Source organism: Nelusetta ayraudi, unplaced genomic scaffold (genome assembly GCF_046127955.1).
Source record: "Nelusetta ayraudi isolate G7.1 ecotype Tasmania unplaced genomic scaffold, CSIRO-AGI_Nayr_v1 ptg000002l, whole genome shotgun sequence".
Taxonomy (NCBI): domain Eukaryota; kingdom Metazoa; phylum Chordata; class Actinopteri; order Tetraodontiformes; family Monacanthidae; genus Nelusetta; species Nelusetta ayraudi.
This window is the reverse complement of record NW_027466052.1, coordinates 12915745-12939825: the sequence shown is the minus strand read 5'-3', so window position 1 is coordinate 12939825 and position 24081 is coordinate 12915745. Positions and strand designations below refer to the sequence as shown.

The following is a 24081-nucleotide window of genomic DNA, read 5'->3' as shown; positions in this document are numbered from 1 at the left end:
GTATATGTAAAAAGATAAAACAAAATTTATTGTGAGTCGTTTTACAAAACAAGGACACCCTAGTCAATTTAGGTTCAAAACAAGAAATCTACAACATGAACAAAGATGGTCTGACTTATGAGCCATTAACGTGTGATTCCACATCCATGCCTTCATAACTTTCACCTTGATCCCCAACATTCATCCCATCTCCAGCACCATCCATATTCGCCTCCATGTGTGCACCCTCTTCTTCTTCTTCTTCCTCCTCCTCCTCCTCCTCTTCCTCCATGTCACCCTGACCTGGATAAATAAATGATAACATTAACTATAACAATAATAATAACAAACATGGACAGATTATGTAAGAAAAATCTTGAAGGACCTCATTATTGCCATTTCGAGATTTCATTTTTTTTGGTCTACTTCCAACAAAAAAAAACAAGGTTTGAATGGCCAAAGAGTCCCTAGTTTGAGCTGGAAAGGCCTTACAGCGGTATGATGGGAAGTGACACTATGCATGCTCTATGAGCTCCTTAAAGTGGAATAAATTCAAGAGGTTTGACTTTTTTTAGTTCTATGCGCCAGGTGAGCAACTCCATTTAATGAATGGGCCGCCATCACGGATGACTGGCACTTGCTTTGCCACTATGATAAATCAGCTCGACTTATCGGCTCATTTCAGTTCAATGACACGGAAAAAGCCAGACCATCTAGAAATGTGCAAGTTTTCATTTTCACTACTTGGTGTATTAGTTGGCATGCAAGTACCGCAAATAAGACACATCAAAGAGCTGAAAAGGTCAGTTTTTCATAATAGGACCTCTTTTAAAAGACTATATCCTGTCTGATCAACTTGTTTTTGTCACCATTGTCACCCTCATAAATAAACTATCATCTTGGCAGCACTGACCTTGTCTGAGATCCCGCCCAGGGATCTGTCCAGCCTGCAGCATCCCTTTCAACCTCTCCACTTCAGCCAATGACGAGGCATTTGCAATGGCGTTCTGAAAGCAAACAACAACAAAAAAAATCAAGTTGAACTATCTTCAAAATAAAACACAAAAATGAGTCAATTGAGAAACCTTAGCCTAATAGTCACTTGTTACTGGAAACAACATTTCTGTCAACTTTCTGTGCTTATAACTTATACCCGTGGCTAGTTTCACTTTGAGCTCATGGTACAAATCACCCCCCTTCTCCATTATAACAGATGTGTATACAGTGTGCACGTATATGTAATTTAGGGCTTATGGGTTCATTGAGCCACTGGGACTGACTAGACTACACTAGAGCTCATATTTTTCACTGAAAAAGGCAGCATTTCACACGGTGAAATAAACTTCACCATGCAGTTATCATAAAATCATTCAGAAACTAAAAAACAAAACAAAAACACAGCAAGCACACCCATCAATATAAATGTGCAGGGTGTAAAGGCACTATGGTTGCATAGAAATCAGTCTCTGCTTTGAAGACAGAGGAAAGTGTGCAAACACAAAGGGGACATTCGAGTCGACCTTGATAGCCTCCACATCAGCTTGAGACGGGCCCGTCCTCTGCTTCTCCAGTTGCGTCGCCACCCCTGGGGTGAATCTGCAAAGGAAACACGTCATTTAGACTGACAGACACGCGCAAGCCTCTCTGACCTTTCAACCGGTGGAGTCAGTGTCAAGTGTAGTATCTTTTCTTGAGTCACATAAACTGATACATAATCCACAGACAGCAGCCCTGAGCAACACCACCGCCGCACCCCCTCATTGTGCTTCTACACAGATATGTCAAACAATGATGGACATTAGGATTGGTTGAGGGTTCGGGTCTCAGGTCAGTTTGTGTTTATCCGCTTTAACCTGCACGCGCAAAATGGAAAATAAAAATGAAAACAACATACAGGCGGTCAGCACAAGTCCGGCACCACCACATGCTGCATAGTTAGATTAACATACAAAATATATACACTACCAGTCAAAAGTTTGGACACACCTACTCTTTTCTTTCTTATTTTATCTTACAATTTTCTACACTGCAGATAGATGCTGAAGACATCAAATATATGATTAAGATATATGCAACTATGCAGCAAAGAAAAACACGTTACATAACTCTAAATATCTTTTATTATGAAACATGGCGATTTTGAAGAATTTAAATATAAAAGTGTTTGAGTTATTTTACAGTTTTATTGTTTTCCACATAATTCCACGTGTGTTAAAAAAAATCGACTTGTACTTGAACCCTTTCTAGGTTTTAAAAGAAACCAGTGAAACCGTGGCACTGAGTGTTAAGATTTGGTACGCCGACTGAGACCAATTGTGTGTGTGTGTGTGTGTGTGTGTGTGTGGGGGGGGGGGGGGGGGGGGGGCGGGGGGGTGTACAAATAAATGAACCCAACCAACTCTAATGTACACAAACCGTATGACACTTTTGCTCATTTTTGGTGGAATGTGGGACATTCCGTGCACCAGGATCCAGTGGTTCTCAGAAGCTGCTGCCTAAAGTGGATTTTCGTCTTACGTTTTTGTTCGCTTGGCAATATCCTTTGCAAGCTGAGCACCTCGTTTGCCCTTGAACATTTTCTCCGCCTCTTGTCGTTCCTATGATGATATCACACAGATAAGTGAAAAACCTCATCAATTAAAGGCTGGGGTTTTAACCCAGGTGAGAGACTGGAGAGGTTGGAGCGGCGCCCCATCCGGCAGACCCCTTTGTCAACACGAAAATGGACATTAACTTCAGAGTTTCATCTCCCAGCTGCAATCATCGACACAGCTTTGTCTTTTATCGTAAATGCATACAATTCATGTGCAACACCTTACATTCATGTATTGACATCTTGCCCCAGTCCTGGCTCTTACTCGAACTTACCTTGAGCTTCACCTTCTGGAAGTCCAGCACACGAACCTGTGGGAGTTTGTTGATGACATATAACCTGTAGTGCTTCTTGTTTGTCACTGGATTCCTCAACAAACTGGAATGGAAAGTAATTGCAAACATGTTTTACTATTCGAGAGTGGACAAGACCAATCAATAATGTTCGGGTCCCAACCTGAGGAGAGACAGCGTCTTTACTGTGACCAGTGGGTCGAGGTCACCCTAAACATGAAAAAACAAAAAAACAAAAAAAACAGTAATTCAGAAGGTGGATTAGAGGTTTAAGACAGATGGAAGTATTCCAATATGCTGTAACTTAACAAAGTAGTTAAAAGTCTACGCCTTTAGTATTCAGTTTTTATGGGCTATGAAGCAGAGGTATTTAGTCAACACCTATGACTCTGCGTGGGTTCTATTTAATCAAACGCCAAAACAAAGAACAATGCCGTATCAGCATTGTTATACGGGACAACCTACTTTCTTAACACCAGCATCCACCATTTAAAGCCTTACATTGGTCAATCACTGCAGTAAAATGACCACAAAATGAACAAAATGTTTTATTCTGAAAAATAGAATAACCTAATAAAACCTTTAATTTTCAATAATACTAACAATGAGCTTGATTGTTTTCATCTAAACCACGATAAACTCAAGAAAACAATTAAATAGTTCTGTTTTTGCAGCAGCAGAAATGTACTTACCAGTTCCTGGATGTTGTTGCTCGTCAGGACCAGTTCTTTCAAACTGGGGAGTGCCTGCTCCAAATTCTCACCTATACGGCTGGAGAAACGTGCATTTAAATGAAATCACATTCATACAAGCATACCAAGAACTGACTAATTTATATCAACAGAGTCCAATAGTGCCAGGACATGTAAATATAACTATAAATCTATACATCTATCTATAAATTTAACCAAATCAGTGGCCTAATGGTCGAGTGTCCAAATTGGTATGGGCTGAGGAAACAGCAAACAGTGACGCTACATTGCTTACATAGATATAGGTAGTCACATATTTAGCCAAACTTAATCAGTGTGGGTATTTTGATACTCTATGTTACACGTCATCACAAAAAACAATTCTAACTATTCAACACTGTTTAAAAGTCCAACGATGCAAAAAAAAAAAAAAAAAAAAAAAGAAGGTGCTAATCCACAGTGCTATTTCAATGGAATATTCAAAACACATCATGCTTTAATAAAACATTTTGAGGTTCTTTGATTTTGGCTTACCAAATCCTGTTGTTGTTCATTAACAAGGTTTTCAGTCTTTTGAGAAGAGGGAAGCCATCTAATTTTCTAACTTCATTATCAGAGAAGTCGATGGTGTCAAACTGGTCCAGAGTTGCTCCAAGATTTTCAAGGACAGGAATTTTGTAACCTGTTTTTTAAAAAAAAAGAAAAGAAAGAGGAGAGAACTTTGTTGTTGCCTTTGTTTCTTAAAAATAAACGCCGTTCGAAGGGGGGGCGGGCACATAAAAACAAAACTGTGTGCTTGATCCCTTGCCGGGGGTCCTCATGTTTAATATAGTTGGGAATATTAGCTTCATCTAGATGGGATCACAGTTAGTATGAGGCTCAGCTGGCTCACATTGGAGTCTGTACTTTGTGTCTTTACTTACATTCAGTGTGTAATTAACATCAGCTTTAGTTTATTGGTATTACCTGGCACTTTAAGTTTCCATGTCCTGTGTGTAAGATCAGCAAGTTTTTCCCTTAAACTACAGCGTCGGACTTCCAAATAATTTCCACAGCCGGACCAAATACTTTAAAACTAAACCAATCTTATTGGTTAGTTTTAAAGTTGATGTCTTTGATCTTTGATCTCTTTGCCATTTCCAATTTCCTGGGCCCTTTACTTTCCCTTTGTCCCCTTTGTTCTTCTACCTGATATCAAATTAACGTGCAGAAGTCAAAACACACGACATTTCCTGAAGCAAAACTCGGCCAATTTTGTGTGTAATAATTACTGAAAAGACGAAGTCCGAGCAGCAACAATGCCTTTCTCAAAAAGTGAACTAGGTCAGATGGCAGGGAGCAGACGTTATTATTTAGAACGGTGGACGGGTTACTTAGACATTTAAACGTGTTTTCTTCATGCTCGCCAGTCTAAAAACTAATTTGTCTAAACTAAACTATTTCGAACTACTACTACACAACAATCCGTCTTGACATATTAAATTGACAACGACCCAAGGAAAACTGGGAATCTTCATTCAAAACACTGAAACTAAAACCGCTTGGCGTGTTCTTTAGCATTGAACTGCTATCAGACTTGACCCGAAGCCACGTTGTTCTTAGAAACACGAGTATAACTCAAATGCTTTCACGTCAGACGATTTGAATAGCGTATAAATCCGTGGAGGGGGGGAAGCGCATTTCTTCGTTGGCCTGCACAAAAGCAGAGCCAGCTATCTACACAAGGACGGCGGAGGAAAAACGAACCAACCTCTTAAATCCAGCTCTCTGTCTCTGACGGGGTTCGTATATTGAGCAGCCTGCTCGATCAGCTCTGCAGATAGTTTCACCATGTTGAATAAAAAACAAAACACAGAAAAAAACAAAGAAAAGATGTACCAACTATGACTATTTAAGTGGTTTTGTACGCCGTATCTGTGTCGTTGCGCGGCAAGCACCCCAACGCACACGCTAACCGGAAGAGGAAATACGACAGGAAGGTGTACGGGATTTATTTTTGTCGCAGCGCCCCTAGCGTCTGGAGGTAGAACTGTGTATCAATACTGTCTCCCGCCATAAATCCTTGAACGGTACATGGTCAAAATTATAACTTAATTTAATTTCAGTTTTGACTTCAAATTTACTTTTAAGATAAAACATTTTTTTACTTTAAACATTTTTTTCTAGAATTATTGAAGTTCCATGTATTACTTATTTATTTTATTGTCCAAGAAATATCATTACTACGTGCAGGATAAGTCTTTTGTTTTCTGTTGTTTGTACGTTTTGTTTTTCCCGTACGTTTTACACCACTTTCTCCGCGACACATCTATAACATAAATATCACGACATCAAACGCAAATAAGCACTGTTAGCTTAAAGCTTCGAAATGATCTTATAATAGAGAACCAAAGCAAAGTTACAAAAAAAATCCACAATACAGTATTTAGCTCTTTATTGAGAACAAAACACTGGGAAAGTGGATATATTACAGCTATTTTATGATTTACTGACTATTATTATTATAATTTCTTCAAGTTCAGCGGGCCAGATTAAAAAGCCTAATGGGCCATATACGGCTCATGGCCTGTAGTTTGGACGTGTCTGGTTTAATATCCCCCCATATTTTATCTGCATTACACTGGCTAACACTCACATTTTAGGTTTGATATTTGGAGCATTGCCTCGGTCAAGCCCCGAACTACATTGTCATATTTTAACCTTACAACTGCTTGAGTTGATAATTGAGATTTTGCCCAAATTTTGCCCAAATCTCCTTATTGGTCCATGAAATGATCTTAGAAGGACATTACCATTACAACTGCCCTGCTAATCTCCTGTCACATGTTTATACCTTAATTAAAAACAAAAAACAAAAACAATATACCATGCAAGATATGCATTCTTTTTTCCTCAGTGTGTTTTGCTTAACAGTGCAAATCTCTCTTTCTCTCTTTGTCGCTGTGGTTTCGTCCTTTCAAACAACACGCCTGCCGAACAAACAGCCAAAGAGCCTAATCTGATGCCAAATGATGAGCACTTTGTCATCCTGCCAAGATGCTCTCGTGCAAAATTCAACCATAGCTGTGGCTTCAATATGCTGTGAAAAATTAATCCTCTGCGGGATTATGGGAGGGAAGAATAAACATGTTTTCTTTTTTGTTCTTCACCTTTTATGAGCACAGTGTGAACAAGATACAGTGTGCAAAGCAAAAACTTTTTGACAAGCAAAGTGCTATTTGATTTGAGGCTGTTCCATTGCTCAAGATGAGTGTCACACCTACTTGACAAATGAATCCATGTGTACTGTAACTCAACTAGGATGGAAACCATTCTTCATCATCACTAGAAACTAGAGAGAAAAGTCCCACGCCTGCAGAAAAAGTTTAGATTGTTTTTTTGTTTTTTTTTTAAACAATATCAAAAATGATGACATGTCAGAGAACAGTGTACTAGATTATGTACAAATCAACTGACCAAAACCCAGGTTAGGGTTATGGTGTAGGTTATTTTTATTTTGTCAGATGCAATCCTCAGAAAAATTGTTTAAAACATGAGAACTAGTTTTCATAAGAAAAAAACATGCTTCTATCTTTGTAAAATAATGATAGTGATAAAGTTTTTCACTAAAAGTAAAAAAGTAAAAAAAAAAAAAAAAAAAGAGGAAAAAGAATAAAAGTAAAATAAATCACGTGGTAGCAGTAGAAATAATACGTACAGCTTTGTACTACATTGTTTATGCTGTACTAGGGATTTTTTGAGTACATACAGGACTTTATACATATTAATATTCAGTCCGGTGTTTGTGTATTTGAATGTGTGCGTGTTCACCAAAATACAAACATTCTGTATTTTTCAATTTAAATTTAAAGGTATTTTGTGAACAACTGGTTCACAATTAACAATAACAAGGCAAGTGCAATATACTTTATGAAAAATAAATTAACCTTTCCTTATTGCTTAAAAATGGAATAAATGTAAACTCTTCTCGCTGTTGCTGTAAACAGACACCAGCCTAACTGTCGTAATAAAACAGTCACGACAGTGAAATAGCTTGGCTGTGATGAGAAATTGAAGACAGAAAAAGATTCATGGTTCCTTGAACTCAATCAAAATTAGTGCACAATGCAACTACTCACTGGTGTGTCACTTTCAGTCCATACTGTATTATTCAACCGACATGTTCCACTCTAAGGTTTTTCTTTAGGAATATCAGTTGATCCACATGATCGGGGTGAAGCAAACTGCGCTGCGCTGTAACTTTCAGCACAGCACCCCTTCCGCTGCCATTAGCCCTCTCTCTGACCATAATCAACACACATATACATTTCACAGTAAAACTTATTTTTTTCACATGGAAAAACTGGCAACACAAAGTGTTTGTACCAACCAGTCCATTCAAAGTCATGCATGTGTGTGACTTGTTTGCATTTTTGACCTGTGGTAACACTGGAATCAGCTGGAGACTATCAATCAAGCAGCTGTGTGAGAAGGCTATTGCCTTCTGAAGCCACATCCTGCTCCAAGTTTACTTACCTTCAGGCACTTGTTGTTTACCCAGTACCTGTGCAATAAAGGTCTCACAGAAAGATCATGAAAAGCTGTGATGACAGAGCTCAGTGTTACACATACAATTACGTACATGGTGAGCAGCACTCCCAAAGTGCCACAATGCCACTGGAAAAGTTCCATGTCCCGCACGCAGCTTCCCTATGGGTGGAGGGAACATTGTTAATAAGAGTCTTGGCAAACAAGGTTGTTTGATTCAACTTGCGTCAATCGTAGTAAATGATTGCGACTTACTGCGTGTCTCACCAAAATGACTGAAGGTTTCCATATCTCAACACAGAAATTGGACACTGGAACCCTCACACCAAATCACAGGAGTATGCGCTCCAATGTCCAACATTGGAGTTTGGTAGACAAATATAATACTTTTCCCTCAAGGTGGCTACAAACAGATTGTAAAACGTGTACTCTCTCTCATTCTCTCTCTCTCTCTCTCTCTCTCTCTCTCTCTCTCTCTCTCTCTCTCTCTCTCTCACACACACACACACACACACACACACACAGGTTCTAATGGGGACACAGAGGGAACACTAATTCTTTATCAAATCACATCACCGACACTGCATCTGTGTGACTCGACTTGGATGAAAGATTCCTCACAAGTTCATCTCTCAGAAAATATATCTATATTGGTTGTATTGGTCTTATTAAGACAAAACCGTGGCACCATTAAACCCACAGTCGCAGTGTTCTTTTGTTTCCCCTCTTTACAGGCCATCAGCACACTGACTTTTATAAACTGAACTGCTGCAAAACAAAACATTGAAGCCACATCTGCAAAGACAGTCACATGTGGCTTTAATGTTGTGCTTTGGGATGTGGTTCAGCTGTAAACAGTAGTAAAGACACACAAATTGACAGACATGATTTTTTTTTTAGGGCATGGTTAATAATAACTGCCAATTGATAGATATCCCACCCATGCCCACTTGCAGGGCTACGGTGGGAGCTGAAATAGGTAACCAGGTGCCCAATATGCCCAATATACAACTACATGCATTTCTGTGGAAATGGTCTTTTTATGGACTCATCTTGCTGTTAATTACTTTAAATAGCATTTGCTAAATGCCAAGAGTTTGTTTGACGCACCTCTGCAACTCCCTACGAAACTACTGTCTCGTCTGCCATTAAATTTGCTGTGATGAAGTGGCTCATGTTGCAACTCCACAGACAGTACTCCTCCAAAATGTGCCTGCACTGCACCTACACATACACATTTTTACATGTGAATCGACTGCATAATACATATATTTTCACCATCCCACATTGTAATATACCTGTATGTTAATTATATACAGTTTGCATATTCTCTCTCTTGGAGCCAATCGATATTGCCACATATTATAACTTACACTTAGCATTTGGAGAGATCAGTACGATCACAATATGAGGTCATTAGTTGTAGAGAAAAAATAGTCTTGTTGCTGCTCAATTTATGTAGACTCCACAATTTCAAAAATCTGGAACTTAAGAAAATAAATCTGTTCAAACAAATACAATTTTTTTTTTCCTGCAAGGAGGCCACAGACAGACTCAATCCTGAGGGAGAAGCAAAACGGATTCAGAAACAACCTGCATCACGTCAAAACGCATTAAGAACTAACTTCTTAGCGGCACAGAGTCTTTGTTGACACAGCACCACACTGCACTAGTTATGTAGTGCCTGGATTTTCCCAAAGATGGACCACAGGATACGTATCCTGGACTGAGGTAGCTGAGTCACTGTGGAGTATTTACGCAGGCTTTCAAGCATCAACACAGGTCCAACAATACTTCACCTCCTTTGAGCAACACACTTTATATATACAGATGAACAATGGGTCTTTTTTATTCCCTCCACCTTAAGGATAGGTTTAGGACTGCTTAATAATGTGCATTTTAAATGAATGCAATTCATGTTCTTTCATTATTGTTTAATAGTTGTAAATATAGTAAACTGATTACATAATTACACTTTATTCTGTATTAAATATACATTTTCTCTCTGTGCCATATTTTCATGAATCAACCTAAAGAGACATTATTTCCAATATTTCGATGAGTGTATGTTTTTTAAGCACGTAAAACCCTTGTGTTACACAAGATAACTGAATGAAAGAGCTGCACACTAGTGTATTAACCATCCATTACAAGGAAAATGGAAACATGTTCATTACCAATGATTTTATCATGATCATTTGCTCATGATCTTAAAATCCATAAGAGTTTGTTGCTAGCCCTGTAAAAAAGAGAAAAAAGGAGGAATAGTGCAGGCAAATGATAACATTTGGAGATAACATTGACAATTTCAATCATTTTGCATGATGGATGTACTGTACCTAAATGGTCAGGGGAAAAGTTTCACACAGTTTAACATTGGACACAGAGAACGAGTGCAACCAATTCCGTATCTGACCAAACACACATAAATGTCGCAAGTTAGGCACTGACCTTTCTTGTGTTGTTTGACAGGAAATATAGTTTGAAGTTTCATTTACCACATCCTTATTTGGGGAAAATTTCCCTGGCTGCCTTCGCTTTGTGCTTACTGCTCTGGAGGGATCAGCTGGTTTTGTCTTTTGATTGTGCAAAATGCTGCAAGACACCTTTGGCTTGAGCACTTTATATATGAACGTTGATTGATTGATGACAAATCGTCAGAATTTAGAAGAATGCACAAAGCACAATGCCTTCACTGACTTGCTTTTTTTCCCCCTTACAATTTTTCAATTCAAATTCAGAGAAAATTTAAGCTCAGCAGTGATTGGCTTGACAACATTCGATATGCCTTAACAGAAGCTATATACAAGTGTTTGAGAAGTACTGCATGTTTGTCCTGTCCCACATTCCTGCGCTTATCTTTTTTTTCTCACCAATCTCTTTCAATTTCAAAATCTCTTATTTCCCTGTTCCTGATCCCCTATTTTTAACCCCTTTACTGTCCTGTGTGCTTTATCTAACTGACCAATGGAGCATTGGTCAGTTAGAATATAACTGACCATAGCCTTTTATGGCCTTAACCTTTTTATGTTCACCAGAGGGTTTCCCCGTGTTAAAAGGTTTTCTTCCCTTTCAACTACTACTCAAGTGTGGATGTTGGGTGTCTTGGGAATTAATATTTAATAACAATGAATAATATGGTATATCCCTAACCTACATGTTTATTGCCAATGAAGGATATACAGTGCATTTTGTTGTATATTAAATATTAAAACCCGACAACACTGAAAATTAACTCTTACAAAAAATTAAAATATTGAAACCAAAATGAAATCCGGATTTCGACCTTGAATGATCTGCAGAGCGATGTTAAGCTTGTTTGGCGGAAGTGATGGTGGTCAGCACATGTTTGCTGAACAAACACTAATGGAAAATGTCCTTACACTGCCTTCTCTCTCTTTCTTCTCGGAATGGTATTAGCGTGGCTCCACCCTGATCAGCAGGTTATAAATGAGCTCATCCCTTCAGTGAGTCTCCTCAGAGAAGGTAAGTCCTCATGCAAGATGGGGACTACAGGACTCCAAACCATATTGTTGCTCTTCTTGGGGACACTACTGGTGGGCTCATTCGCTCAGACAGGTGTGTGGTAACATTAGCAATGGATGTTCCTTTACACATGTTGTATCTATTGAATGATGACTGTGCATAAGGCTGAATACTTTGAACCAAAATTTGATATTCATCAGACTGAGCTTTGATTAATCAAATTTTCCATTGTATTTGACTTCTAAATTGGATCTAACAAAATGTATTTAAAATTATATCAATTACTTTAACATCCATTTTGCATGTATTTTACATAAAATGTACAATTTTGAAATACTAAAGTTACAGCTAGTTTACTGTTCGTTTGTGTGTTTTCTTCATATTTTTAATAGATAATTGATATTTTCTAGAGTGTGTTTTAGTATGATTTATTTATAATAATAATTTAATTTTCTTTCTTTCTATCTACTCCTCTACTGCAGTAAACAATGTCTTTTCAATATCAATAACTCAAACTTCAGTCAACATTAAAATACTTAAGACACACATTCGACAACCCACCACAAATGTGCATTTTAACAAAAATGATGTTGTTGCAGGAAATGCATCTCATATCGGCCAAGTCTGCTCAACTTGGGGAAACTATCACTGGAAGACTTTTGATGGACATTTGTACCGACTGGTCTCCTCTTGCAACCACGTGGTGGTCTCGGAGTGCAACGAAGAAGGCTTCAACATCCAAATGAGGCGCTCTTTGGTTAATGGCATTCCTAAAATAAGCGCTATTGTTTTTGCGATTGAGGGCACGATGGTGGAAATCTCCCGCCGTGGAGTAATCGTCGACCAAAACACGTAAGTTTTCTTTGTATTTTTCTCACTTTTACTGAAAAAAGACATTTTCATATAATGCTGAATTGCAGCAGGAGTTGTTTGGTTTCAAGTCTTCAGTTATTATTATTTATTTATTTTTTTTAAAAAAGTACCTATCAAAGCTGCTAGCAGCATTCAAGAGCCAGGAAACCCATCAATAAGCTTTCCGCAGTGTGACTGTATGAGTCAGAGGCCCCGATGAGACAAACAAGTGATTTATCTTTGCATCGCTGCTAAACACTCATCCAGATCTGGATGGTTGATTTGTTTTTGTAGGTGGCGCTGTGGCGCGATTGGGTTCATTCCTCATATTTGTGATTTTTTTTTTGCCAGTCTGGACTTGTGTGTCTAATTTGATGAGTTTTGAAGCATGTTGTTTTCGGTGAAGGCTGTCAAGTGTGAATTGTAGTCCTTGATAATAATAATAATAATAATAATAATAATAATAATAATAATAATAATAATAATAATAATAATAATAATACACTTTTATTTGTACAGCGCTAAATCACAACCAATGGCGTCTCAAAGCGCTTTATACAATCAGAGAGAACCAACCGGGCCCCCGGAGCAAGCAAGATGCGAGAGTGGCTGGGAAAAACTCCCCAACTAACTGCCACTTCTTGATGGGACTAACACATGAGCCATTTTTGTGCGTGCTGCAGGCAGGAACTGCCGGTATTTTAAATGGCTTGGATTTGCTAACGGTGTCTAAAAGAGCTGTAAAATGAAAACAGTATGTTTTTGTGAAATGACCCAATGGAGACTTTTTTTCATCAAACTGTTTTCTGCGATTCACTTAAGTTTGAAGTTTTAGCAAATGGTTTCGGAGGGAGAGGAATTTACCTATGGTACGGTAATAGATTTGAGTGGTCCACTTGTTTTTATTTCTGTAGGTGGCACTGTTGGGACACCATTGGTTTAATTTATCATAATAAGAAAATGTATGTCACATTTGATGACATTTTGAGCATGTTTAGTGTGTGAAATGTGCATTGACGATATGCATGACATGGAGGAGGGGTGGGCAAACTTTTTTGACTGGTGGGCCACAATGGGTTCTAAAATGTGACAGAAGGGGTCAGAGGTGCAGGAGCGGATGGACAGCGTGTTTTGGTGAACCACCTTATCAGAGGAAAAAATATCATGGGACATGTAGAAAACATGTGCTTTAATGTTTTTGTAATGTAACAACAAAATATGTATCTTTGAAGCCCCCATGGTATTTAGCTCTTTATTGAAATGACTCTTAAAACACAAATATAAAATACAAATATTCTATGACTTACTTCCTACTGATATAATTTTTTCAAGTTCGGCGGGCCAGATTAAAAAGCTCAATGAGCCACATGTGGCCCTCAGGTCGTAGTTTGCCCACCCCCGGCATGGAGAAAAATGCCTCTGACTACTGAGGCCTGGTTTTATTGAGAGCTTTAACCTTAGCTGAACTAAAATCATTTTTTAATGAATTGTTTCATCTTCATATCACACTTCTCTGTGTTCATGCAGGGTGACTTTGCCGCACTATTCATTTGGAATGGCCATCACTTCGACTCCAACCAGTATCATCGTCGTGGGTAAACTGGGGTTTCGGGCTGTCTGGAACTTGGATGATTCCCTTGATGTATGTAACACACCCTGAAAAATACACCACCCAACTGTTTATATGTACTATTATTTATATGTATATGTGTCTTTTCTGAAAGATTGAAATCGACCAGCGCTACCGCAGCAAGTTATGTGGACTCTGTGGAAACTTTGATGGCAACCCTAAGGATCTCATAATAGAAGGTATGATCTCTTAAATGTTGTGGTTTAAATGTCCTCACACCTATCAATACAAGTAAACGGGGATTATGATAGACCCATATTGTGAAATAGCTAAATACAGACATTCTCTAAATCTACGTTTCTGTAGAATGATAGAGTAGATAAGATATTTGACTTTGTCACACACAACATTTCTCAGTCATTATGATGATTATGATGTCTCTCCCTATGAGGCTTTTGAACACAAGACATTAATAACTTTGCCACTGCATGGTGAGTAACTGTATTCCTCTGTATTGCAGGAGTTGAATCATCTGTGCTAGACTTTGCTGATTTGAACAAGATGGATGGACCCACAGAGAGCTGTGAGGTCCCTGAGGAAACACAGCAGGAGAGCTGTGCGATTAAGGTACTTCACTCACTGACGGCCGAACGCATTCACACCAAACTTTAACCTAAACATCCACCCATCCATCCATTTTCAATACCCATTTCTTCCTGAGTTCAGCGTCACGTGGGTCTGCTGAAGCCTATCCCAGGTGCCGTAGGGGGAAGGCAGGGTTACACCCTGAACAAGTCGCCAGTTCATCACAGGTCCACATAGAGACAAACAAAGACAAACCACCATTCGCACTCACATACACAGCTACAGACAATTTAGAGTTTCCAATTCACCTCACATGCATGATTTTTGGACTGTGGGAGGAAGCCCGAAAACCCAGAGAGAGCCCACGCAGACACAGGGAGAACATGCAAAATCCACACAGAAAGGCCCCAGGCCTGTAATCGATCCCACAACCTTCTTGCTGCGCCACCATGTCACCCTTAACCTAAACACGTCACCTTAATTTGTCATATTTCTCTCTCTCAGGAATTTTGTGAAGAGATTTTCTCCGGCGCTGCGTTCAAAGACTGCCAAAATTACATTAACGTGGAATACTTCATTAAAGCCTGTCAGGGTGACATGTGCTGCAGTTTGCCAGATAAGAACACCTTTCTCTGCCAAACTATCTCCGAGTACTCCAGGCAGTGTGTCCATGCAGGTGGAACACCCCAGCAATGGAGGACTGAGAAGTTTTGCAGTAAGTTCTCAGATCGGACATTCAAATCTGTTGACCCATGAAATACGGGCCTATTTAGAGTATTCTTCCTCCATACATTATTTCATGGTCACAAGTATAAAAAAGGAGCTTTTACATTCGCAGACAAAAACTGCTCACGGAACATGGAATTCAAAGAGTGCATGAGTTCCTGTCCCGACACGTGCTCCAATCCTTCTGCCAGCCAAACGTGTGAACTCCACTGCCACGATGGATGCAGCTGCCCTCCAGGTGCATGCACGCACACACAAACACACACACATACTCAAAAAGGACTAAATATCAATATGTAAAGCGCTGTATGTATATTGAACTTGGCATATATATTGAACAAGGCAGTGAAAATTGACTTCACATCCTATCTCGTTTAGGAACTGTCCAAGATGACGTTGGTAACACTGGTTGTGTCCCCCTAAGTCAGTGTCCATGTAAACACAACCAGAAAACCTTCCTTCCTGGAGAGTCCTTCGCTGAGAGCTGTAAATCCTGGTAAGATGGGAGAATCCTTGAGCTCTCAAGGTGATACAGAGAAAGTGATCAAGTCTAGTGACCTTTCACTACCATGTACAATACCAGTGAAAAGTTTGGACACACGTGTTTCTTCTTTATCTTTACCCATTTCTACATTGTAGGGACATTGAATATATGACCAAGATATGTATATATATTATTATATTATATTATTATTATATTATTGTACATATATTAATGTGGCAAAAGAAAAAAATGTTAAATACCTAAATATGTTATGTCATATATATTGTATATCAAGTGTGGATCTTCTAGATAATATAAAATATAAAATTTGTTTGAGGTATTTCACACTTTTTTGATAAATACATATTCCATTTGTGTTCACCCATAGTTTTGATGCCTTGAGTAATAATCTACAATGTAAATAGTCATGAAAATGAAAGAAAAACCATTCAATCACAAGTATGTGTTCAAACTTTTGACGGGTAGTGTACATGATTGGTCTTTTATTGTCAGTTGAATGGCTATCAGCATTGTAGCAACATAGCAAGTGTACGACATCCAAGTTGAACTGTTCTGATTTTGTTCATTCTGCTGTTCCATGCTCACGCTGAAAGGCTAAAATTACACCATAAGGACTATTATAATAGTTGAGGATGTTGTTGATGACAAGTTGTTTGATGCACTAGTCATTTAACAACCTAATCTTTGGGTGACAGCATGTGTCAAAAAGGCAAGTGGAAGTGTTCGGAGGAAAAGTGTCCAGGCAAATGTTCGGTCGAGGGCGGAGCTCACATCAACACGTTTGATGGGAAAACATACTCTTTCCATGGTGACTGCTCATATGTTCTGACTCAGGTAATGATGGTTATCTTAACTATGTTATGAACGTAAAAATGATTTAGATTCCGCTCAGTACAGGAAATTTCCTCAAACAAGCATGGCATCAGCACGCCCACAGTTCTTGTGGTGACTAGAGGTTTTGGTTCGTTACCGTAAGAGATGACGAAGGTTTTCACTTTACAGTTATTTTACAGTCAGGAATGCAACTGTCACATTTTTTTAAATTTCTAATGCCCTGTATTTTTCTGTCCTTTTATTCCTGATATTGCTCTTGTTATTAATTGTTACGTAATTGCTATCATATTTGATCTTCTTCATATTTAATGTTTATTTTGTTTATTTCATAAGCTGCAGTGATTATGATAGCTGCCAAATACAATTACATTCCCTATGCACTGACAAGTAAAGACTGTCTCTTATGGGTTGTCTCCAGGATCAAAACCTTCGTTACGTCATGGTAGTGGACTTACTCCAGTGTGGTCTGACAAGACAAAAGACATGCCTCAAATCTGTCACTTTGGCCGTAAACAACTACAATTATCAGGTATGACACCCTTCTGTGAGTTGCTCTGTGAGGTTTCACACAGGGAAAAAACGTTGGCAGCATACAGGTCTGTTGGTGTTGAATAATCTCCAAGTTTTATACTTAGCTGTTTGCATTTAATTTGCTTCTTTCCTGCCTGAAGTGATAGTTACAACAAACAGAAATTATTGAATCTTATCAATCATCTTATAAAATGTGACTTTCCACACAGCACATTAAAATCCTGTCCAGTGGGAAGGTGCTTGTGGACGGTGTTGAGTCTCAGTTGCCTCTGTTTAAATGTAAGTGGCCACATTTTCTTTAATGATTTAAGCACCTATTAACTACTCATACTGTTGGTTTTGAATGTTGAGTCAATGTCATACAATGCCATATGCCATACATACATACAATGCCATACAACGCAATACAAACACACTCTATATGATTTCCACGAGCAACTCGGTGCAATGCTGACTTTTTTAAATAACTTTGCAGCGGACGTGAGAGCCTTCAAACCATCATCCTTCTATATCCTCATCACTACCAGTGTGGGCTTAAAAGTGATGGTCCAGCTTTCGCCTGTGATGCAGGTTTTTGTCACAATTGAAAGCTCTTTTAAAGGACAAAGTACCGGTAAGCCATCTCAAAATGGAGCCCTGCTCCATCGATATTAAGTGGAGTCATCGTTCAAGCTGTGAAAGTCAAAACTGTGAGAAGTACCTCGATGCATAACATGTTAAATTATGCAACAGGTCTGTGTGGAAACTTTAACGACATCATGACTGACGACTTTCTGGCCCTCAGTGGGCTTGTGGAGGGAACTGCAGTGGCATTTGCCAATTCATGGAAAACAAACTCCAACTGCCGTGACATCACCTTGAACCTCGGAGACCCCTGCAGCCAGAGTATTGACAAGGGTATGATGAAGAAACATTTGCGTCAACCGCAGTGCGGTATGCCATTTGCAAGCCATGAAACCTCATAACCATTCTGTGTCTTTTACGCCTCGCAGCCAAGTATGCGCACTACTGGTGCTCCAAATTAACAGATCCAAAGGGAGTGTTTTCTGCCTGTCACTCTGTTATCAGCCCAGACCATTACAAAGAGGTATGTCTGCAAAGACGGTCGGTCACAATAAATACTCTGACTTGATTGTTTAAACCCCCACTTACAAACGCGTCTTATGCCAGAACTGCGTGTACGACAGCTGCAACTGCGGGAAAAGTGAGGATAGCATGTGCGCCGCTGTCTCTGCATATGTGTATGCATGTTCAGAAGCGGGAATCCAACTCAATGGCTGGAGGTCAACAATCTGTGGTGAGTAAAGTGCTTCATTTTTCTGTTATACTGTGGCCAAGGTGGAGTTATCTCACTCTTTCAATTCTCCCTTTAGGCAAATTCAGTACATCGTGCCCAAAAGGCACAATATATGGCTACAACATGACCTTGTGCAATCGCACTTGCCAGTCACTTGGCCAGACTGACTACTCTTGCCAGACCACTTTCACGCCAGTGGATGGTTGCGGCTGCGCTGAGGGAACTTACATGAACGAAGACAACGAATGTGTTGCACACGAGAAGTGCCCTTGCTATCACGAAGACATCATCATTAAGGCCGGAGAGGCTTTAAGCAAAGATGGCCACACATGGTATACACACAGCAGATTTCCGTTTTAGGATTTCACAATCTGAGTAGCTCCGTTAGCACCTGAGAGTTCCAGTTGAACATTTACCTTTACTGCATGTGCCTTGATTTCTATATGCAACATTTAAATTATATAATAGTATTAGTAGTATAATAGTAGCTTTCAATAATAAGACCCCATTACTCAAATTGAAAGGAAAGGCAAATAGAAAGACCAATAAAGTTGATAAGTTGTTGTTTTTTAAAAAAAAAAAAAAAACATCAAAAGAAAAGTCAGTAGTCAAAACAAAATAGTCGTGTAGCCAGTCAGTCAGTCAGTCAGTTAGTTAGTAGCCAATCTCACATCATGGGTAGATTGTACTTGTAGGTTGGTGGTTGGTGTTCACTGTTTCTCGGCTTTCTATGTAACGTGTCCTCGTTCTGGTATCACAGTATCTGCAGACATGGAGTTCTTAGTTGCCCAGGATTGCAACAACAACCAAGTAGGTTTACATACATACAACAAAGCCGTCTTATGATCATTTAATCATATAATGCCAGGACTCATCCTGATCGTCATGTGGTATGTGCCCCCCTTACACTCTCCCCCCTCTTTTTTTTTTTTTTTTTTTTTTTCTTAACAAAGCTGCACCAACGTGCAATCCCCCAATGTCTTTCCTGGACTGCTCCAAAGCTTTACCTGGGACAACTGGTACTGAGTGTCAAAAGAGCTGTGCCACTTATGACATGCCTTGTGTAAGCAGCTAGTAAACACAGACAATGATCACTAAATTATGTCCAGTCTTTGTCAGGTCCACATCTACTGTTATATCAACTATTGCATCCGTTACAGATAAACCAAAACTGCGTGTCAGGCTGCATGTGTCCTGAAGGCCTGCTGTCGGACGGAAAAGGAGGCTGCATCAATGAGACAAGTTGTCCGTGTCAGCATCATGGAAAGATATACATGCCTGGACAGACCATCACAATTGACTGCAACACTTGGTTCGTACAGAACCTTCGTTACATAGCAGTGCTATGTCTATCAATATTAATCTTGTTTTTTCACACCCCCAAAAAAGTTTAACCATTACATTGAATTGAAAGAAGCGATAAAAAAAAGTGATAGAAATAATTTCAGAAAGAACAAAGACCACAGGCTCCAAATGCCAAAGCAATTTAATTGGCATTAACCAATTTTATCTCCACAGTTACTGCAGTGGACGGAAGTTTATATGTACCACCAATGTGTGTGACGGAGTTTGTACTATCTATGGCGATGGCCACTACATTTCATTTGATGATAAGAGATTTGACTTCAGTGGACAGTGTGAATACACTCTCGTGCAGGTAAAGCGGCAGATGGACATAATGCACATCTTTCCTTTCCTAACATAAAGCTTGTATAGAAAATTATGATATTAAAATTTGGCCACAGGGCAACATGGTATTATTGTATTCAGGATTTTAGCTTTAACTGAGGTGTCCATTGTGTGCATTCTTTGACATTGTCTTTGTTAGGACTACTGTGGCGACAATGACAACAATGGCACTTTCCGGATTATTACTGAGAATGTACTCTGTGGGAGAAACGTCACTTGCTCTAAATCCCTAAAGATCTTCCTCGGGGTAAATACTCTCATTCTCTCTTGATCATTATCTTGTCTGAATATCTATTATTTATTATTTTATTATTTCAGAGAAAAAAAAAATTAAATCATTATTCCACATAGCTTCAGAAGTGTTGTAAAAATGTTTTATTCTGATACCCACAGGATAATGAGTACCAACTGAAAGACGAGATGTTCAGTGTGGTGAAGGGAAGCAGCAACGCGTTAGCTGCACCAATTGGCAAATTTGGCCTTTACATGGTGGTGACCATCAAGCATGGACTCTTGGTCATGTGGGACCAGAAAACCAGTGTTTTCATTAAACTCAACCCACAATACCAGGTAAATAATGACACCTGGACTGGTTTTCCACAAACCGGGATTACTAGTTAGTACATAAACCATGAAAGAAGAATGACAGACATTCAACAGTCTTTGGGTTTGTTTGTTTTAGGGACAGGTCTGTGGTTTGTGTGGAAACTATGATGGCAACAGTAAAAACGATTTCACTACACGCTCCCTTGAGACGGTGACAGATGCAATGACATTTGGTAATAGCTGGAGGGTTTCATCCAGCTGCCCAAACACAGAAGTAATGACTGATCCCTGTACCTCAAACCCCTACCGAGAGGCCTGGTCCAGAAAACAGTGCAGTGTCATCACTAGTGCCACCTTCAAATGCTGCCATTTGCAGGTGAGTGGAGTCCCTGCAAACACACACTGTATGGCAATACAGACCCTCTTTTAAGAAGTAGACAGAAAGATGTTTTCAATGTATTTTTTTTAAATGCTTGCTTTGATACATATGTGACACTAATTTTCCCCTTTTTTGTCAATTTGAGGTCGATCCTGGTCCATACTTTGATTCTTGCGTAAGAGACTCTTGCGCATGTGACGCAGGTGGGGACTGCGAATGTTTCTGCACTGCTGTGGCTGCCTACGCCAAAGCTTGTAATGAAGCTGGAGTTTGCGTTAAGTGGAGAACACCACACTTGTGTCGTAAGTTTGGCTGCCATTCCACAAAATTCACATCTAACTTGCAGGATTTCAGGACAGAGGTCTCACATGTTGAATCTAAATCAGTGACTCATGAAAGTGACAGTGACTGCTGATGTGAAAGTCCTGCTTTTGGTTTTCACATTTGCAACAAGGGAAAAACTGCTGATCTGTTGTTTGTTATAGCTGTATTTTGTGACTATTATAACACCCCCGGAGACTGTGAGTGGCATTACAAGTCTTGTGGAGCTGACTGCATGAAAACCTGCAGAAACCCATCAGGAAATTGTTTCAAACAAATCACTGCTCTTGAAGGTAAAGTTGAGAGCTCCTTTTTCGTCATGTTACATTTGAATCTGTTTTTTTCAGTTTGGGGTTGGTCTAATTTGACAGTAACATTAATGTACTTTAACTCAGTGATGAGATGTACAACAAAAGATTTTGTTGTAATTTGTTGTACGTTTTATGGCAACAAATTACTTGCTTGGCATTGAAGAATATTTTTGACTATAGTGTGCCGTTATAAATGGAATAGTGCTCTGAGTTTCTTTGAATTCCAATAACTTGACATGTTGTCGACATTAGGTTTCATTAGAGGCATGAAAACACAAAGCCAAAACCAAAAAAACATATCAAAAATAAAATCCCTCTTTATCTGTTTCTGTGATAAGTGTGTATCTACCAAGGCTAGGGAGAGACAAATAAAGAAGGAAGAAACATAAAGATCTCAGTGAGAAAGTTCAGACACTTTAGATTGATTGATGAGTGGTCATGAAGAAAACAAGATCAAATGAAAATAAAAACAATTATCTTATTTATTAGCATTGTTTTAGCAAAACAAAGGCTTATGAACCAATATTTGAGGCAAAATAATGGACACGGTAGGCCCAAAAAGTTTATGTGACTGCTAATCAGTCTGTAAGATCTACTTGGCATGAAGAAAACCTTTGGAAAACGCCTATGCTGTGATCAATTTGTTGGTGTCAATCACTGAAATCACAAGAAAGAGTAAACTTGAAGCTTATTCAGTTTTGGGTGTGGGTGCATGAATAGTGTATTTTGTAATTCAACAATGAAGTTAGAGCAAATGTATTTGGTGTTGCAGGCTGCTACCCACAGTGTCCCTCAGAAAGGCCTTTCTTTAATGAAGATACAATGAAGTGTGTCTCTTGGGAACAGTGTGGCTGCTATGATGGCAAAGGCAACCACTATGACATTGAGGATGAAGTTAAAGCAGAAAACTGTTATAAATGGTATGTCTCAAACTGAAGATTCAGTTTCAAGCACGAGTACACGAATACACTTTTATGAACCATAATTTAAAATAACTATTGACACATTTTGCATGATTATGTAAGCTGAGCTGTCAGAAATATTGACAGATTGATGTAAAATATTTGACTGTTGAATGTTAACAATGTTGTAATTCTAAAATTTATGGAAAATTAGGGACAATCTGGTAATATAGACTTGGGGCTGTATGTACACATAGTGTGAAGGGTGGTTATCAATGAAAAGAGCAAACAACAATTGTGTTATTTTTTGATTAAAAAGGTATCTCTAAAATGATTTTATATTCAAATACAACTTAAGTTTATGTTTGTTTTTAATAGCTCCTGTGATGTCACTGGAATAGAATGCAACTACGATGTTAACTGTAAGTATACAAACTGTGAAATCATGATCTTAATTACAAAAATATAATAATTTTGAAAGCACAAAAGGTACATACATACATACATACAAAAAGTACATACATACATGCATACATACATACATACTTAAAAGTAGGGGAACGGTCTACAGTGTTGGATATCATTTATGATGTAAATTAATGAAAAAGAAAAGAAAGAACTAAGACAAACTAAAAACAATACTCTCAATTTTCAGCCTGTCATTGCTACATCAATGGAACAGTATACCAGTACGGAGAGACGATATATAACACCATTGACGGTTTGGGAAACTGTATAACTGGCAGATGTGGTGTCAATGGGACGACAACAGGAGAGGTGACTCCATGCTTGACAACTACGCAAGGACCGACAACGACTCCATTTACATTCAGTACAATTGGACAAACAACAACAGAAAGCCAGACAGTTGAAACAACTGTTACAACGTTCACAAGTGTGAGTGTTGAGACAACACAGAAACCTACCGTCACCACTGGCCCAGTGACAGTCTCAACCACAGCCGTCGTTGAAACCACCACAAAGGTCCCCAGTGTCTCAACAACAAGCCCAGAAACAACTGTTGTAACCTCAACACCATCTGTGAGCACAGCAACAACCAAGGTACCACCAACAACCAAAGGAACCACCAGCCAACCTGTTGAAACAACTGTTACAAAGTCCACAAGTGTGAGTGTTGAGACAACAGAGGCACCCGTAGTCACCACTGGCCCAGTGACAGTCTCAACCACAGCCGTTGTTGAAACCACCACAGAGGTCCCCAGTGTCTCAACAACAAGCCCAGAAACAACTGTTGTAACCTCAACACCATCTGTGAGTACAGCAACAACCAAGGTACCACCAACAACGAAAGGAACAACCAGTCAGCCTGTTGAAACAACTGTTTCAAAGTCCACAAGTGTGAGTGTTGAGACAACAGAGGCACCCGTAGTTACCACTGGCCCAGTGAGAGTTTCAACAACGAGCCCTGAAACAACAGTTGTAACCTCAACACCATCTGTGAG

The 24081-nt window shown here is 39.1% G+C and overlaps 2 protein-coding genes across 2 annotated transcripts in view; one reads left to right on the top strand and one right to left on the bottom strand.

The window, feature by feature from the left end:
- Position 1: 1 nt before the first annotated feature.
- Positions 2 to 5525, bottom strand: LOC142887429 (U2 small nuclear ribonucleoprotein A'-like). The gene is made up of 9 exons (XM_076025085.1): positions 5308 to 5525; positions 4092 to 4239; positions 3558 to 3636; positions 3029 to 3075; positions 2848 to 2950; positions 2497 to 2576; positions 1500 to 1575; positions 893 to 986; positions 2 to 282 (listed from the first exon to the last, which is right to left on the bottom strand). Exons 1-9 carry the CDS (start codon positions 5387 to 5389, stop codon positions 116 to 118), a joined length of 876 nt encoding a protein of 291 aa, XP_075881200.1. The 5' UTR covers positions 5390 to 5525; the 3' UTR covers positions 2 to 115.
- Positions 5526 to 11494: 5969 nt separating this feature from the next.
- The window catches only part of LOC142887617 (uncharacterized), a 36280-nt gene continuing 23693 nt past the window's right edge, over positions 11495 to 24081 (top strand). Inside the window, exons 1-28 of the mRNA XM_076025399.1 lie at positions 11495 to 11570; positions 12170 to 12422; positions 13950 to 14064; positions 14147 to 14231; positions 14513 to 14619; positions 15082 to 15292; positions 15416 to 15541; positions 15682 to 15799; positions 16504 to 16642; positions 17061 to 17171; positions 17383 to 17452; positions 17649 to 17786; positions 17906 to 18070; positions 18166 to 18260; positions 18344 to 18470; positions 18547 to 18802; positions 19231 to 19280; positions 19424 to 19533; positions 19631 to 19782; positions 19989 to 20127; positions 20299 to 20406; positions 20553 to 20729; positions 20842 to 21081; positions 21230 to 21386; positions 21570 to 21698; positions 22489 to 22636; positions 22997 to 23040; positions 23274 to 24004. Of these exons, the coding sequence (XP_075881514.1) occupies positions 11495 to 11570; positions 12170 to 12422; positions 13950 to 14064; positions 14147 to 14231; positions 14513 to 14619; positions 15082 to 15292; positions 15416 to 15541; positions 15682 to 15799; positions 16504 to 16642; positions 17061 to 17171; positions 17383 to 17452; positions 17649 to 17786; positions 17906 to 18070; positions 18166 to 18260; positions 18344 to 18470; positions 18547 to 18802; positions 19231 to 19280; positions 19424 to 19533; positions 19631 to 19782; positions 19989 to 20127; positions 20299 to 20406; positions 20553 to 20729; positions 20842 to 21081; positions 21230 to 21386; positions 21570 to 21698; positions 22489 to 22636; positions 22997 to 23040; positions 23274 to 24004 (4377 nt within the window). The remainder of the gene's footprint in view (positions 11571 to 12169; positions 12423 to 13949; positions 14065 to 14146; positions 14232 to 14512; positions 14620 to 15081; positions 15293 to 15415; positions 15542 to 15681; positions 15800 to 16503; positions 16643 to 17060; positions 17172 to 17382; positions 17453 to 17648; positions 17787 to 17905; positions 18071 to 18165; positions 18261 to 18343; positions 18471 to 18546; positions 18803 to 19230; positions 19281 to 19423; positions 19534 to 19630; positions 19783 to 19988; positions 20128 to 20298; positions 20407 to 20552; positions 20730 to 20841; positions 21082 to 21229; positions 21387 to 21569; positions 21699 to 22488; positions 22637 to 22996; positions 23041 to 23273; positions 24005 to 24081) is intronic.